At 50.3% G+C, this 18,467-nt stretch overlaps 1 protein-coding gene across 1 annotated transcript in view; it reads right to left on the bottom strand.

Annotated features, from left to right (window-relative positions):
• The window catches only part of Lgr6 (leucine rich repeat containing G protein-coupled receptor 6), a 116,730-nt gene that overhangs the window by 74,032 nt on the left and 24,231 nt on the right, over positions 1–18,467 (bottom strand). Inside the window, exons 2-4 of the mRNA XM_050147849.1 lie at positions 13,466–13,537; positions 11,205–11,276; positions 1,888–1,959 (exon numbers count right to left, since the gene is read on the bottom strand). Of these exons, the coding sequence (XP_050003806.1) occupies positions 1,888–1,959; positions 11,205–11,276; positions 13,466–13,537 (216 nt within the window). The remainder of the gene's footprint in view (positions 1–1,887; positions 1,960–11,204; positions 11,277–13,465; positions 13,538–18,467) is intronic.

Raw genomic sequence — 18,467 nt, 5'->3', positions numbered from 1 at the left:
TTACCTCTCCACCCTGGACCCTGTGGTCCCTCTGTCCATCATGTCCTTCTCTGCTCATTACATGACTGACCTTTCCCGATCTTCAAGACCTAATACAAATTTTGTTGACTTAGTCGAGCCTCGGAAATATGTTGGACAAACCGATAACTGGATGGGTGAGCATTGTCACAGCTGTGTGCAGCCTTCTAGTTCTCTTACCCCTCTCAAAAAAAGTCTATGTGTTCTTTTCAGGAAAGTCCTTGGAGGTGAGCAGGGTACGACCACTTTTAAGATGGAGACACTGAGGCATGTGGCCAAGATCAGAGGCAGGGGCTGAAGCCAAGCTTTCTCTGGCAGGCTGGTGATCTCAGGATCGCAAGAGGTAGGACCTACTGCCATGATTTCTGCCCTTATCTGCCTAAGCAGAGGGTTGCGATGGGGCTGGAGTGAACGCTCTGGTCCCACAAGCTCTCAGAATGTATGAGCAAAACTGTGTGTCTAACTAAAAATGCCAGGCCTGCTCTGAAAACAAGACCTTCATAGACCTTCAGTAAAAGGTGTGACTCACTTTTTTTTTAATTAATGATTTAACTTCAAAATAAGTCCGAGTTTTTCCTATGAGTCTGCTTGATGCTTTGATTGAAATGTCAACCCTCTCCCACCCCATCCACCACCTCTTATTTTTGGCTCTCCCGGCTCTTTGCTGGTGCCCTAAGCAAATGTTTAGTCTGCCGGCAAGACAGCACGCAAGGCTCTCCTGGCTCTTGTCTGCCGACCTTGGCCTCCCGGAGCATGCTACCTACCCATCCTGCTGGATGGAGGGAGAGGGCGCTGGGGCCAGAGGCCTAGACGCTTTGGGATGGAGGCCAGACAGATGGACAGCAAGAGGAGGGAAGTTAGTTACTGCCACCCAGGCCACTCAGTCAACAAAAGCAGTTATACACAGGTAGCCAACGTGGGAAAAACCCAAACTGTGGTGGCTGTGGCTAGCTGGTCGGAGACCTTCTATTTAAAGGTGGAGTCCAGAGAAAAGCCACTTTCCCTGTCTCCCTCCTTCTGCTCAAGGACAATGAAAACCGGTTAAGACTGTCTGACCTCCACATCCAGGCTCTGGGCAGGGCCACGGCAGAACCTACATCCAAGGATACGACAATCTTGTCCTATACATTCATTGCACAGGCCTAGGTTCCTACAGGTTAAATGTCATGCCTACCTGAGTCCCATCCCCCAACCATGATTTTCCCAAAATACATATTCACCCCACTGGATGGAGATAGGTGCAACCAAAACTTCACCTGGCTTCTGTAAGCAGGTGTGAGGCACCTACCATGTTCCCGGCCCTGTGCTGGGCGCAGCATCCATACAACACAACAGGTGGACAAGACCAGCTCCCCTCAACCCTAGCACCTGTTACCACTCTCATGGGCAGGCTTGGCTCTGTTGCCATGATTCCCCTGGTGGGGTAAAAGAGGAACTGCAGGGCTCCTTGGAGAGCAGGCTTTATCCTGGGTGGCCCAGAGTCTATGATCACAGTCCCCTCTCCCCACTAAGGAAGGAAGTAGGCATCTGAATCTGACTCCCTCCTCCTACTGAGCTCCAGGGCAAAAGTCAGCTAAGAGGAGGAGACAGCCCCTTCCTGATGAATCTTTGGGACAGTAGTCTCCACCCCACATCCCAGCTCCCTTGGCAGAATGCCAGTGGCCTCAGGACTGGCTGTCCTGGTGGCCCTACCTGGGGCCAGTCCTGCAAACACGCAAGGGTCATAGACACACACAAGATGACAAAACCCTCAGGAATTCAGAGCCAGAAGCTTCATCTGGACTCATGTGTGGGCATCAAGGGAAGGGAAACCAAGGCAGGGCCTGGGTTGTGCCCCAGATCCAGGAAGGAGGGCCCTCAGTGACTCACAGCGACTGCAGGCTGGGCAGCTCCCACAATGCCTCTGCCGGGATCCCTCGGAGCTGGTTGCTCTGCAGCATCCTGAAGAGGAGACAGAGGTCAGTTCAGAGTCACTGGGGACTGAGTGGAGTGGGATGAGGACTCCTCCTTTGAAATACCCCCTCTTCTCCTGCTTCAGAGTCCAGGGTTTTGAGGTGTAGCCTCCTGTCCTGTTATGGGGAATGGGGTATTGTTGAGGTACAAGGAGGATTGGAAGGCCCAGCATAAGAGAGGGAGAGGTGCCTCAGGAGGGCTTGTGAGACATGGCAGGAGGCAAAAGGGAGAGGAAGAGAAAGGAGAGCAAGCAGAGGCACAGACATTTAATCCAGTATGAGGGAGGCAGAGAGAAGTTTAAAGACGGCGATAATATTGAGTTCCAGGGTCGCCTAGGCTACAGTGGGAAAGGATCTCAAAAAGAGAGGAGAGAAGAGAAAGGTGGGATTCTGCTGAAATCTGTCCAGCAAGTGTTGCTGTTCAGGCCTCAGCTTCCCTCTCTATTCAGCTGAGCTGCTAAGGGTTTCTTTGTGAGGGAGGAAGACATGGATGAAGGTAAGACTGTGCCTCAAATATCAGGGCATCAGGAAAACATGCCTTCTGGAGTCCTTGTCTGCAGAAGAAAAGTGACATGTCCCCGTCATCAGCCTGCTGTGGGGGCTTCATCTCACATAACCACACACAAAGCAGCTGTTCTCGAGGCTGCTGGCCTAAAACAGCACCGGCCACAAAACCCAGGAAGGCACCACAGGCAGAAACCACAAAGCTCCTGGGGACCTAGAAACCTATGAGCAGGGAAGAGAGTGGGGAACAGAAAACGGGCAACTCTACAAGGGGGTGCTGCTGACTCTAGGAGAATCCGGGCAAAACAGGGACTTTAACTAAGCTGGGCAGGGCATCTGAAGGTTCAGGGAGCCCTCTGCACAACACTTATGCTTGCTTAGTTCGAAGGAAAAAACTGAGTACAGAAAAGGGAAGGAGGAAAAGTAAGTAAATGTGTGAATAAAAGACAGTCTGGAGAGATGGTTCCGTAGTTACGAGCAGTAGCTTCTCTTCCAGGGGGTTCCATTCCCAGCACCCACATGGTAGTTAACAGCTGTCTGGAACACCAATTCCAGGCACCTGGCACCTCTTCTGGACTTCATGAGTACTGCACACGCATGGTATGAAAACATCCATGTGGACAAAACACCCATACACACAAAATTAAATGAATACGTTAAGAAAAGGAAATACTAGGCCGGGCGATGGTGGCGCACGCCTTTAATCCCAGCACTCGGGAGGCAGAGGCAGGCGGATCTCTGTGAGTTCGAGACCAGCCTGGTCTACAGAGCTAGTTCCAGGACAGGCTCCAAAGCCACAGAGAAACCCTGTCTCGAAAAATCAAAAAAAAAAAAAAAAAAGGAAATACAAAGGAGACCTTGGACAGCAGTTGTCACCAGAGCATTGTGTGTGTGCATGGGTGTGCATTGTGTGTGTAAGCAAATGTGTGTGTGCACGCGTGTGTGCACGCATGTGTGTGTCCCCATGTGTTTATGTATACGGGTGCTTATGTATTTGGAGGTTGTAGGACAGCTTCAGGTGTCATCCCTAAGGAGCTGCCCCCCTTGTTTGCTGACCCCTTCTCCCACCAGCCTAGAGCTCACCAATAGGCTAAGCTAGGTAGTTAGAAAGTCCCAGGGATTCACTTCTTTCTGACCCCTTCCCCCAGCTGGGGTAACAAGCTCAAGGGTGTAGCTCAGCACATGGATTCTAGGGATTTAACCAAGTCCTTTCAGTTTACCAGCTGAACCATCTTTCCTGCCCCATGGGCAGTTTTCATCTCTAGACTCTAGATCCAGACATGAGCCTGTGTCTTTGTTGGTCACGGGGATCAAACAAAACAGTCCCTGCAAAGCACTCACTTTGCAGCAATGTCTTACAGACAGAATTCACAGCACCCAAGCCAATATAATCAATTATTGCTATTACTATCTGGTCACCATGACTTACCAGTTGATTCAAGAAAGTCACTTCCCCTCTCTGAGCTTCAATTTCCTCCTCATTCAAATGAAGAGACTTACAGAAGGCATATAAGAATTTGTGGGAAGGGCTGGTGATAGACCTCATTGGCAGAGGACTTTCCTAGCATGCCCAAGGCCCTGGCTCTACCCCAGTGATCCAGATGACAGTGGTGATGATAATGATGGCGATGAGGACAATAGTGATGACAGATGAGACGTAGCTCAAGTAGTAAACTCTTGCTTAGCATGCGTGAGACCTTGGGTTTGATCTCCAACACCACAAACACTTCCCTCAACGATAGAACTAGAAATGCAATCTCACACGACTACACAGAACAAAATAACAAGGCAGCCGGGGAAATGATTGCCTGGTGTAGCTCCTCTCCTGGAACTGGGGCCCAGACACCAGTCCTGAAGATGGCTCCACAGCCAGAGCTCCAGAGTTCTGGAAAGCCTCTGATCTGACCAAGAGGTGAGGGAGCTAGTAGAAGGAGTTCCTACCTGCCTGCTGTAGGGACTGCTGTCTCTCCCACCTCCTTCTAAGCCATGAGTACCTCTTGGCTCTGATCTCCACCAGATGCCGTGTTTCTCATGATTCCCACACATGCTTGGACCACGGATACATGAGAAACTATGGTTGACTAAGCAGTGGTCACAGTTGCTCGTAATCTCTCCATGGTCTCCAAAGCTGTATCTTGTCACTGCACAGGTGAGCTGCACCTCCAACGAGCCCCAATGCATCTGCACAGACGTCACCCCCAATGCATCTGCACTGATGTCACCTCCTGCTCATACCTTTCTTTCTGCTGAGTCCTAGACAATGAGATCGAGAAAGATCTTTTTGTATTTGTGTGGTGTGCATGTGGTGTCTGTGTGTGTGCCTGTGTGTGTGTGTGTGTGTCTCTCTCTCTCTCTCTCTCTGTGTGTGTGTGTGTGTGTGTGTGTGTGTACATACAGAGGTCAGAAGAAAACTCCCAGGAGTTGGTTCTTTCCCTCCAGCATGCAGATCCTGGAGGTGGCAGGTACCTTTACTCACTGAGCCATCTCACTGGCCCTAGAAAGGTCTTTGGAGTCTCCATGTTGTGCCTCCCCAGCACAGTCTGCAGCACCTCTGTGACTACACTGAACTCTCCTTCCTTCCAGCGTCGGGGGCTCAGTGTCTTCCCAAACAACTCAAGCTGGGCCAGACAGTCTGGCTTTTTTTCGTGACTCAATACCCAGCAAGCTAGAGTGTAGCGTGGTCACAGGTGTTGGGTCTGGCCCGCTTCCCTTGCTGTCCCCAGCCTCCTTTCCCAACACTACTGCATGGAAGCACAGTTGGGTCAGAAGGGGCAGAAAGACTGTCAGGAGGGAGCAACCCTTTATTCTCCAGGGCGAGACAATGGAGGCTGAGAGAAGGGAGGTGATTTCCCCAGAGTTACAAATCAAAATGACAGCATGAGGTCCAGGCTCCAAGTCCCACTCCAGACCAGTGCTTCGGTGCCCTCTGTCTAGCCATTGTTGTGTCTGGTGAGGCAAAGTGGATTGAACCCTTTGCTCTCCACCCTACATGCACATTAGAATCACCTAGGAAATGCTCATGCCACAGACCAATCCACTTGAGCTTCTGGGGCTCTTGCTGTAAAAGACATGGCTTCATTTATTTTCAAGCTCCAGGTTGAGTCCAATGCACCAACAGGTGGAAGTCTGGTCCTCAGCAACTCTCCCCCAACTTATGTACAAAAAGCATGCTCAAAATCTTTCTCTTGCCAGAAAAGCATCTGGGAACAGAAACCATGAATTTCAGAGACCCAGGGGGCCAAGTAGCAGAGAATCAACACTGTCCCCCTACCATAATTCTCCGAAAGGCTCTTCCTGTGAACCTGGTGCCACTGGGTGCCACCGTGCAGATGAGTGAGGCACGGGCTGGAGCTCACCCACCCTCTGCACCCTGTAGAGAAGGTCCTTCCTCTTCAGTTTTATGTATTCATGTTTCTGGATAAAGTGAGATTTTGTTTTGTTCTTCCCCACGCAGGAATCGAATCCAGGGCCTTGTGCACTGCTACTGATTATTTTAAATGTCTATGAGTGTTTTCTGCATTTCATCTGTATTTTAATAAATAAAGCTTGCCTGAGGATCAGAGAAGTAAGTAAAGCAGACGCATTGGCCAGCCTTACAGACCAGGCAGCAATAACACACACTTTTAATCCCAGTAGCCACACTAGTTTGCCATAGAAACCAGGCAGTAGTGGTGCACACTACTAATTCCAGCCCTAAAGAGGAATATGAAACAAGAGGAGACAGCTCACAGACACAGTTTCATTCTGAGATTCCTGGAGGCAAGATCGCCATTTCAGACTGAGATAGAGGTAAGGGCCAGTGGCTGGCTGCTTTGCTTTTCTGACCTTCAGGTTGAACCCCAATTTCTGTCTCCGAGCTTTTATTAATTGTGGATGCATGTACATACATGCCTGGTACCTGAGGAGGCCAGGAGAGGATGCTGGAACTGCTGAAACTGGAGTTATTAGGGCGGTTGTGAGCTGCCATGTGTGTGCTCGAAACTGAGCCTCGGTCCTCCGCAAGAGCAGCATGTGCTCTTAACCTCTGATCCATCGCTCCAGCCCCAGGGCTTGGTTCTTTAAAGCTAGTCTTTACATATAGCCCAGCCTGGCTTTGAACTCCATGACCCTGTATCTCAGCCTCCTTGAGGCTGGGGTACAAGTATGCACCATTACCACTGGCCAGTGTTTGGGGTTAGGATGATTTCAATTCTGCAACTAAAAATACTGAGGAATTCATCCAACTTCCTCACTTTAAAACGAAGAAAACTTCTTAGAGAGCAGAAATCTAGACATTTTCCCTGCTGCCCACCTTATGGTAAAGCCTTGAGTCTGGCCTCAAGTCTCTCTGCTGCCAAGAAGCCCCACTTCCTGGCATCCAATCCTTTTGGGGGGGGGGTTGACCTTTCGCTGAAGAACAGCTTAGGGGATCTCCCTGGGTTCCTTGCAGTCTTCTCAAAAGTCAGCACCCCCAATCACAAGTCCCTCTCAGGTCAGCTCCATTCAATTAACAAGTGCCGTGGGAGAGGAAACAGTGAATATCCACCTGAGACAGTCCGTGTGGTGAGGAAGAGGGCCGCAATTGATGCTGCACTGGCTTTCCTCTGGCTGGGCCTGAGATCTAACTCCTCTGTGCTCCTCTCTGCCTCCGGCAAGCTTTAGATGAATGGGCAAAGATCAGAAGCAGAGAACAGCTTCTAGAACCCGAGTCTTTACTAAAGAGGGCACTGGCTAAGAATCCTCAGTCACAAACTCTGGGCTCTCTGCAGGAGCAGAGCTTCCTAAGAAAACCTCCTGCCCAGGTTCCTAAAGGCAGAGAGCAGAGGCAAGCCCCTGAGCCTCCTCCTCGCCTGTCACTCAAACCTGGGCCTGATGTGAGGTAGTTAAGGCCCAGTTGTGTTGTTCTAGATGGAACCACATCAACCTGAAACAGGGCAGCAGCTGGTCCTATGGTCTGCAGAGGACGGGCAGGGACAAGGCTAGACCACGCTCGTTTTCTAAGGACGACCACTTTTGAGGGAAGGTAGTGTAGGGAAACCCAACACATACTCATACCCCCTTGAGCTGGGACCAGGATCCAGGAGCCCCTCCCACAGCTGTTCTATGCCTGGCAAAGGCACAGCAGGCATAACATCCAGAGGTCCCTGTCTGGGGCAGCAGGAGTATAGTTGCCCTTAGGGCAGCTCTGTGAATTTAGCGTCTGGGCCCCACAGACTGATGCAAGCTTAGACTTTCCTGCACAGCCTAGCACTCTTGATCAGGCCTGCGCTAAGCTCTGAGCTTGAGGACTTGGGGAACCCTCAGAGGAGAGGGGGTCGCCTGGGAGGACTCTAGGAAGGGGGAGGGATCCCTTCCAGGATGACAAGGGGGCAGAGCATCCATCGTGTCATCCTGTCCATTGTCCCCATTTCCGCTCAGCCTGGCCAGGACTCAGAGAACAGAAGCCGCAGCCTTGGGAAGGGTCCGAAGGTAGAAAGGTACAGTCCCCTTATACAGAGGGAAGCTCTTACGCTGAGCGTGGGGTGGGCTCTGCTGCTCTAGTTTTCTGACAGGTGTGAGAGACAAGGACCTGCAACCAGTGAAGGAGACACTGGATGTCAGGAAGGACTTTGTACCCAGGACACACATGGACTCTCCTGCTCTGAAACACTGGGGCAGAAGGGTGGGGTCCCCCACTATCCCTGAACAAGAAATTCTGCAAGCACACAAGGCTTTAGGGATAGGTGGTCTTCAAAGATGGAGCAAAATGGGGGTCACTGGCAGAGTGGGGGTGAGCAGCATGGCTGTCCTGGCTCCCACCCTCAGCTTTTGGCCAACCTGCTCACTGGCGCCGCTGGTTGGAAGGGGGCGGGCAGGCTGCGGTTTCTTTCAGGCTTTGATTTATTGCCTAATGCAGGCAGAGAAGAAAGAGGAGGCTCATCTCTAAGCCAGAGCCTTAGGAACGGGACGTGAGCCTCACATCTTCTGAAGACCCAGCAAACAGAACCCTGCTCTCTAATCCGACTGCAGGTCTGAACCTGCCACTGGGCACATTTATGCCACCAAGCAGGCCGCCTGCGCTGCGCGGCGCTGTGGGTTCGAGATGCCTCCTCCCCCACTCCCACCCACCCCCGCCCCGTGCACCCTGGGCAACTATAGGGAGTGAGACAGAGAAAGCAGGAAGAACTGAGAAGCTGTTGACAGAGAGGCAGATAGAGCACACGGGGATGGGGGGACCAAGGATATTGGGGAGCCATAGTAAGGCAGAGCGAAGATAAAATGTGCAGGCGCCTTGGAGTCCTGGAGTCTGAGATTTAGCGACAGATAAGAGAGCGGAGCTGGGGATACCGGACGCAGAAAGTGCTCAGATACAGACTGATGACCATCCGGAAGCAGGGAGCCCCAGAGGAAGGACCACTGTCAGCCCATGAGCCTCAAAACAAGAAAGAGATCTGCCTTTGGGTGGGTACCATACCGAACCCAGACCCAGAACTGATGTTCAGGGCCTCTCTCCTCCGCAGGATGCTTTTGTGAAGCCAGTGAGCTGTGCGACTGCGCAAAGAGCTGCAAGTAGAGTTGGAGCCAAATGGCAGAACTGGAAAGCAGCGCTCCGCCCTGGAGAAGCCCCAGGCGCTAACACGTCGCTTTAGGATCAGCCCTTCCAATGCACATCTTCCCACACTGGTCCCTGGGATGCTGTGCCCTCTCCAGGATCTCCATCTGCCTTCAGCTCTTTTTCCACTTCTTCCCATCTCCTCCCACCTTTACTTCGCCCCGTGGAAAGATGGACTTAGCTAGGCCAAGGTGCACCATGGGTTGGAGTGGGAGGAAAGAATTTTCTTCTCTACTGCAGGCTGACAGCTCACTAGCAATAAGAACTAAGTGAGAAAACGCCAGGTCCTCTCCCAACTTTGTGCTCCTTTTGCTCCCGAGAAAGTATGAAGGAGCTAGAGGAGGCAGCCTGACTTGAAGGAGATTCCTTCACAGTGACTGTGAGAGCTTAGAGCTGGACGCACAGAGGCTAAGGAAAAACATGGAAGAAGAAGAAAAGGCGGCATGTAATCCCAGCAGTTCAGAGCATCAGACAGAAAGGGCTATCCTGAGTGAGCGAAACCTCTCAAGAAAGAAAGAAAGAAAGAAAGAAAGAAAGAAAGAAAGGAAGGAAGGAAGGAAGGAAGGAAGGAAGGAAGGAAGGAAGGAAGGAAGGAAGAGAAGGAAGAGAAGGAAGGAAAAAGGAAGGAAGGGAGAAGAAAAGAAAGAAGGAAAGCTAGACGTGGTAGACGTGGTAGCTCACACTTGTAAGCTTAACACTCAGGAGGCAGAGGCAGAGGGAATCATTGCAAATTTGAGACTTCCTGGTCTACATATCAAGTTGCTGAGTTGCAGGTCAGCAGGTCTACATAGAAAGATCCTGTCCCAAAAAAAAACACAGAACAAAAACCAGAACAAAATAAAGTCAATCAAAAACTGAAGGATGGGAAGGGTAGTGGGGAAGGAGACATGCGCCAAGTATGACGTGTATAGACGGAAACCTCATAGTGTATGCTGCTTTCCCACCTGAGCATGGCATGAGGCAGCACCTTAGTCGGGAAGTTTACGTGATTTTAACACAAAGAAAAGCAAAAATAAGGCCCATTATCATGTATACTAACTTAAACAAAACAAAACTGAACTGAACTAAAAAGTACTGGGTTTAAAAATAAAGTTTTTAAACTGTATAGCTGAGAATGGCCTTGAACTTGCATACACCTGTTCAAGCTGTTCATGGCTGAGCAGATGCACGTGTGTGGCTTCGTGTGCACACAGAGATCGAAGACAGCAGATGTCGTTCTTCAGGAACCAACCACCTTGCTTTTTTCTGTCTTTCTTCTTTTATTTTTTGGGTTTTGTTTGTTTGGTTGGTTTGGTTTGGTTTGGTTTTTTTGAACAAGGTCTCTCACTGGGACCTGGGGTTCACCAATGAAGTTAAGTGGGCTAGCATCTGAGCCCCGGAGGGGTGGAGGTTGTCCTCCTGTCTCAGCCTAGGATTATAAGCCCAAGCCATCATACTTGGCTTTTTTTTTTCATACTTGGCTTTTTAAGAGGGTTCTAGGGCTTCAACTCAAGTCTGCATGGCAAGCACTTCAACGACAAAGCAGCCTGGCCCCCTGGACTTCCTGCTCATCCCGAGTTCTGGGATTACAGGCATGCACTATCATGCCTGATTTCTGCAGTGCTGGAGACCTAACCCAGAACCTCACTGATGTTAAGCAAACACTCGACCAGCTGAACTATATCCCCAGTCCTCAAAATTGAAGCAAAGGACCAGTGAGGTGGCTCAGTGCGTACGCTGCCAGGCCTAATGGGTGCGTACACTGCCAGGCCTGATGGGTGGGTACGCTGCCAGGCCTGATGGGTGAATTCTGTCCTTGGGACCCACATGGTAGAAGGAGAGAATCAACTCCAAAGTTGTCCTCGGGCCTCAACATTCATGTGACTCCACACACACACACATAAATAAATGATAAAAGATAAAACAAACCTCAACTGAAACTACCGTGATCACCATTCATAAACAAAGACGCCTCCTCCCCGAAGGCCTGCCAGGCACTTGAGGCTCCTCTTAATCTTGTTTACAAATCAGATGAAGGAAGCAAAGAAATGAAAATAACGAGTGGAATGAAAAGTGGAGACAAGGAAACGAGGAGCAAAGCCAGACTCGAGAGTGACGAAACCCCCGGACCGCCATCCGCGGTGCCACGCATTGAGTGAAAAGGGTTAGCCTCTACTTACAGAATCTTCAGGCTGTGGAGGCCGGAGAACGCCTGTCCCGGGATGTGTGAGAGATGGTTCCCGGAGAGGCGCCTGGAACCAAAGACAGAGGTCAGGGGTGTTGCCAGGTAATCCGCGAAGGGGGTGAGCCAAGCGTACAGGAGAATGGTGGCAGTGTGTGCCATTTACTGAGCCCTGCGGTTCACTGTACACCTCACAGGCATGAGCTCCAGTTTCACAGCTAATCCGGGGAAATGCAGGGTACAGTGAGTATCCCCTGTTTGAAATGCTCGGAGTCAGGCGTGTTTGGCGCTGAGAGTCTTTCAGATTTCCAAATATTTGCATCTAGATAATGAGCTGTCTGGGGTATGAGTCCAAGTTTAAACAGAAATCCACTTGATTTTACATTTATTTATTTGGTGTGTGTGTCTGTGGGTGGATATGCGCCGTGACCCACATGCGCTAGTCAAATGAGGACCTAAGCTTCTTTCCGTACGCCATGTGGGTCTCTGCGGACCAAACTTAGGTTGTCTGGCTTGGTGGTTAAGTGCCATTACTCCCTGAGCATCTCACCAACTAAACCAAACATGTGATTGTTTTATAAACATGGAATCTGAAGGTAGTTTTATGCAATATTGTCTTGTTTGGAGGGGGCAGGATGCTAAAGATGAAGGCTGGTACCTCAAACGTGATGAGTTATTACCCCAACACTAAACTGCAACCCTTGACTCCTACAATGATTTCAGTGCTGTGCATTTGATTCAAACATGCCACATGAGGTCAGATGCAGCGCTGCCCACTGTGGTGACCTATCAGTGCAGAAAAAGTTTCAGATTTTAAATTTAGGTATGGTAGTACACACCTGTAATCCAAGTACTGAGGCAGGAAGATTATGAATTCAAAGCCAGCCTTGGCTACATTTAGGATTCTAGTCTAGCCTGGGCAACATAATGAGACCCTGTCCCCCCTCCCCTCCAAAAAAAATTCCAGATCTCAGATTTTTTGATTGAGAATGCTCAACCTGTATTAACCCTCAAATTAAAAAAAAAAAAAAGCTGTGATTTGGTTTGTGTGTGTGTGTTTTGTTGTTGTCTGGGTTTTTGCTGTTGTTTTTAGACAGAGCCTCACTAGGTAGTCTAGGATAACCTAGTATTCACAATCCTCTGTCTCAGCCTCCCCTGTGCTAGAACTGGAGGTACGTATCACCACCCCCACTTTAGAAGCCAGTGTTAAAAGTGTTAACCCATGGGTGAGGATATACCTCCGTAACAGCTAGTGTCTCCGAGGCCCAGAGTCTCCACTGTTGAGGGGGACTCTGCCTCTAGTCTCTTTATTTGATATTTGTTGCTTTAAAAGGAGACACTTGGGTCTGCACACTTGGGCCTAGGTGGCAGATTGCTCCTTCAGGTAGGGCCTTTAACACGGGTCCAGCCCTTCTCAGAGTGGGAGACAGAAAGTCTCCCTCGCCAAATGGCCTTAGCTCTCCTTTGCATCTCTTCCAAGCTGTTCACAGCCACCTCAGCATGGCCTCTGCTGCCCTGAAAAACTGGCTTGCCTGCCCACCACTTGCCCCATCCACCCGGAGCATTGCCTCCCGCAGAGACGGCTTGGTATTAGGGATGATTTCCTGGGAAAGGCAGGGTCATGAGTGAAAGCCAGGGCCCAGAGAGATGGTTCAGTGGTTAAGAACACTGCCTGGTTTTCCCAGCACCCACATGGCAGCTCACACAACCATCTGTAACTTCAGTTTTAAGGGATCTGATGTCCTCTTCTGTCTCCTGGGCAACAGGCATGCATGTGGTACACAAGACATACATGAACCCATACACATAAAATTGAAAAAAAATTATTAAAAGAGGGAAAATCTCTGCTGGGTATGGTGACTCATGCCCACAGGAGCCTAAGGCAGGAAATTCAGCCCTCAGGAGCCTAAGGCAGGATAATGGCAAGTTCAAGACCAGTCTGAGCTACAGTAGTGAAATTCAGGCCACCCTGAGCTATACAGTGAGACCCTGTCTTTGGGGGATGGGAATAGTGCAGGAGAAAGAACTCCAGAGAGCTTTGAATCAGACTCTGGTGCCACATGGCTTGACACAGGTCCTCTTGGGAGTCCTCCACATAGCTGTCTTAATCCAATACCTGTTCCCCAAGCTCCACTTTCTCCCTTGAGCTCCTCCTTTCTCTGGGGAGCCCTGGTCCCTACAACTGCTGACCACAGAGCTCCTCCACCCACGCACCCTCCACCCCACCCACATCCCACTCTCACCCAACCATCAACTCACAGCTCCTCCAGGAAGCGCAGGTGGCGGAAGAGACCGGGCTGAAGCTCCGTGAGGTTGTTCATACTGAGGTCTCTGAGTGGAGAGAAAATGGAAAGGAGACTGAGTATCGCCTGTACCAGCTGTGATGTTTAGCTCCAGGCCTGTTTGGGGGACCCCTGGACCTCTGTTCCTCCACCTTCCCTCCATGCCATCCTGACCCCACAGGCTGTCTGGCAACAACAGCCACATGCAACTTCAGGAGCCAAAAAGTCGTCAGTTTCTGGTCTCTTCTCACTGCCCCCTCTGATTTTCATGCTTCCTTCGGCAGGTTCTCCAGGGACTAGCTATGGTTAGCCAGTAAACCCAGCTCCCCATTAAGGGAGGAGCCAGGGGGGATAAAAAAAAAAGGAGCATAGAATTTCACATCAGGAAGGCAAGGTCCCTAGCATAAACAAAGTCTTCACTCTTAGACTCGTGGTCCCTACCCATGCTGCAGACTTTAAGATTCCTGCACCCGGATTCTTCCCCAGCCAGGTGTGTTGTACTGTTAGTAGTGGTGGGCTTCACTGCCTGCTGAGGTCTCTGCCCACCTCCTTCTGGCTCTGCTTTCCCGGACCTCTTGGCACTTCCCAGAAGATGCCCAGGTACTGAGTAGCTGGATGTGCAGAGCTGGTGTCTATGTGCATACACCCTCTAACTCATCCTATATTGCCTTTATCATCCAGAAGAACTTGTGTTACCGTTCCCTGAGATGCCCCCCCCACAAAACCATCACTATGATTACATCACCATTACTGAAGACCCAGCTTACTACCGGGCACTGACTAGCCTTTATCCAAATAATCCCATTAATCCTGACCATAATCCTGGGAGAGCTGCTATGTTACATTCAGGAAAACAAAAAGGGGCCAGCGACCTGTCTCTGTGGGTAAGGGGACCTGCTGCCAAGGCTGCCAACCCAGGTTCATCCCCTAGAATCCACATGGTGGAAGGAGGGAACCAACTCCCAAGCTTAATTCTATGACCTCCAGACACTCCCCACCTCCCAATGCCCGCAAAATTTAAAGAGTTAAACTTTTTCAAATTAAAAAAATAAATTAAAAAATAAATTAAAAGAGAATTAAGTGGAGTCAGAGAGCCCCCAAATCAAATGTCTCCTCTAGGTACCAATCTTGACCACTACAATCCTCCATTTCCTCATCCCTTAAAAAATAAAATTAAGTAGGTAAGGTCTTTGTGAGGATTAAGTGTGTTAATGTTTACAGACTGCTGGGTAAATAGTACAAACTTAATAGCTATTTCCCCTCCTCCCTCCACCTTCCCCTTGGTATCATATGTGCAGGAACCTCAGCTCTACAGACCTGTAAGTGGAGAGCCAACGGCTGGGTTTCTGGGTGCTGCCCAACGTGTGTGTGCCCGAGTGAGCAGCAGTGTCTGAGGTTGCAGGCACACGCCTGACACATTTGGGCTCCATCCTGTCCCAAACCCCTCGCAGCTGATTCTTGCTTCTGTGTGGCTCCCCGGGGCTGCACCGGTGGGGCCGCATCACCGAGCAGCACAGGTCTTTCTGCAGCTTTCCCCTGTGCCCAGGAGTACAAGTCACCCTCAAACCTTCCTGCTTCTGTGTGACCAGAAACATGTTTGATTTCCTGCTCAGAGAGGCAGGCTGGGAATGGTGGGGAACATGTGTCCAGAAAGCCCAGCTCTGGGCTATAAAAAGACTGTTTAGTCTCAAATGTTTTATCTTTGATAAAGTTCGGGCGCTGGCTCCATGTCTTCCAAGGAAGGAGGACATTCCACGCAGGGTAAAGCCAAGAAAACTGGCATGCACTGCACGGGCTGCTCTTGTCTGTCCTCCCTCCCCACTCTCCTGTGGAAATAGAGGGGCCATCTGCTGCCCTGTGGGGCTAGAACCAGCTCAGCTGAGACTGCAGCTGGCACGCGGGTCACAGTGAAGACAGGGGCCAGAGAAATGAAGAGGGATGTTTGGTGGATGTCAGCCTGGGTTCAACCCGCATGATGCCACAGAGGCAATGTTCACAGAGGCCCAGGCTACAGTCTTGAGTCTACCTGGATTCCTCTCTCTAATCCCAGGCCTGGCTCATCCTCAGGAAGGAGGAGGTGCAAGATGCCACAAAAAAACCACGATTACCTCTAAATATTTACCCTGTGCATTTCTGGATGTGTCCTGACAGGCAGGGGAGCGGGAGTTCAAGGAGCACACAGGGCATGTGACTCAGGCCTCATCACTCAGCTGTCCCCCCAGGGGCCGCACTCAGAGGCTCTGATGCAGCTCCATGCCCCCCTCCCACTCCCTCCACCTCACCACCAAGGCCAGCGGCTTCATTGTTCTCCCCTGGGGAGGAGGGGGCTGCACCCACCTCCACCCTCACCTCCCCACATCCTGCCCCAGACAAGCACCCAGCTTGTCTACCAGCCCAGCTGCTGTAGAGGGGCCGGGTGGGGCTGGAGGGTGGATTTCAAATGATGTCTGGTGGGGGAGTCCCTTTCAGCCTGCTCTCACAAGAGGGAGAGGGGTGAGGCTGTGCCAGGAGAAGGGGAAGGCAAAGGAACGCAAGGATTGGAGAAGGGAGGCCAAGCAGAGAATCCGAAGGCCACATCATCCACACTGACACCATAGTGCAAAATGATAGTGGCGGACCCTTCAGGGAACAAAGGGGATGACAACACAGAGGCTGTCCTGTCAAGTCTGTAGCTCTGACCCATGACTGTCCTAGGAGACCAACTGTGCAACCCATAGGACACAGCTCTGACATTTCCATCATGTCTTGGCTTGTGGGAAATTGGAGGACGCTTGGACCCTTGGGTGCTGGAGGTTTGTTTGTGGCTGTGTTGGCATGTCCACATGTTTCTGAGATATGGGAGTGTCTGAATGTGCTATGTTGTCTTTCAGAGTCCTGGACATCCATGTGACCCACAGGCAGGTATTTCTTCCACTCAGCAGTTTGCATGTTGGAGCTATGGTTATTCAAAGGTTACAAAGTATCCTGGGATCTCTGCAGAGGCCCTTTCTGAGAAGAAAGCAGCTTCCCCAGGTCTTTCCCTGGATGTTGGGAAGACTTTCTTTGGCCCTGTTACCTTAGATAAGCCTGACTCCTTCTCCTGCCTCTGCTCACCCTTCGGTCTGTCTTCTGACCGTGTAGACCTGGTGTCCAGTGATGCTGTTTTGGAATCTAGCTAATTTGCGGCTGAACTGGATACCTAAACCTAAACACAAGCGCTGCTGGACCACTGTGAACATGATCACCTATGAGCATCACCCTATGAACACACATCACACAGTAGAAACACCATATATCACATGTACACTACACCACATCCACAAACACCGCTACGCACCCCGCACCACACACCCTACATTACACACACCATGCACACTACATTACACATACCATATACTACATATAGCACACATACTACCCTGTACACACCATATGCCACATACACTATATTACACACAGTACGTACTACACCATACATACCATATATTATACACACCACACACTATACACTATACACATGCGCCACATATTACACACTCCACATATGACACACACCATATCACCACATACTACACCGCATGCACACATATGATATACACACCATACCATACACAAAATGCATACATAGACCATACACACGAATACATATCATACTCATACAATGTCACACACACAACACACATACATTATAGCACATATATTACAACACACACACTCATACGCACAGCTCTCCAGGGCTCTGTTCAGGGCCTAGGGCCTATTCAGTTGCATAGGACCCCATACTCTGGAAAACCCAAGCTTAATTACCTGCTATTGTCATCCTGAAATTCTTAATTTTTGGACACCAAATTTTTACTTTGGGCTTAACCCACAACTGCTGTCACTGACAGCCAAGAGGGCGTGGAGAGCAGCTAACACTCTGAAACTTTCTTCCCAGTAGGCCTTGGGATGCCCAGAGGGGCCATGTGTCCTCTCAGCTGGACACAGCATGGTGTGGCCGGAGGGCTGGGGAGGGTATTTATGGGAGAGGCTGCTGGAGTGAAGGGTTGTCCCTACAAGAGGGGTAGCCCTGGGCACCGGAAGTGGAAGCTTCTGGCTGCACATTAGGAAAATGTTCTAGAGTTTTGCCCTGTGAGGCAACCAGACCACCCAAGGAAGCTGGGTGAAGCGGTGTCACCATGGAGACAGGGAACAGGTTTGATAAGAGGGAGGATGCTAGGAAACTGAGGGGCCCTGAGCAGCAGAACCACACTGAAGGGGGTGGGCACCTGGAGACGCTCCTCTAGGATCTGGCTGAGACCCAAGGACAAATGCAAACTGGTCTGTTTGAGTTTCCCCTATGGGAGGAAACTCCAGAGGCAGACAAGCTGTGTGGATTCTGCTGGGGTGTAGGTAAAAGGACACCCCACACTAGAGAAGAGGCTGGTGACACAGAGTCATTGTTCTACCTCCTGGGCTAAGGACTCCGGCTATCTCTACTGTTAGCTATGTTGGATTATTTTTATTGTATATATTTAAGGTATACAACTTGCTGATTTGGTACACATTCGCACTCTGAAATAACTACCACAGTCAAACTAATGAACATAGCCTCTCCTCCTCAGCCATGGTGTGTGTGTGTGTGTGAGTGTATAAGAGTGTATGTGAGTGTGTGTATGTGTGAGAGAGAGACAGATAGGCAGACATACAGAACGAGAGAAAGAGAAACAGACTCTGTCCTTGGGAAAGGGGCCCTTAGCGTGGTGAGAACCCATCCCCTGCCATGACTTTGTCCCATAGTTGGTTACCTCTTTAGTGGCAGAGCTTGGCGATGGTGCCCCTGTGGTTCTTCGTGCCCAGTCACTCAGTGAGCATGTGCTAAACCTCACAGCTGCCTTCAGCCTTTCCTCAGCACATTGAGTGTGTGACCCTGCCACTTTCTACCTCTAAGCTTCCATTCTCTCGCCTGTAAAATGGGATAGCAATAGTGTTAATACTCACCTAACAAGAGTCGTGATAGG

The sequence above is a fragment of the Alexandromys fortis genome, unplaced genomic scaffold (assembly GCF_014885135.2).
Source record: "Alexandromys fortis isolate MF-2015 unplaced genomic scaffold, M_Fortis_MF-2015_v1.1 scaffold_58, whole genome shotgun sequence".
NCBI lineage: Eukaryota > Metazoa > Chordata > Mammalia > Rodentia > Cricetidae > Alexandromys > Alexandromys fortis.
Note: the sequence above shows the minus strand (reverse complement) of the source record. Positions and strands in the feature narration are given on the sequence as shown.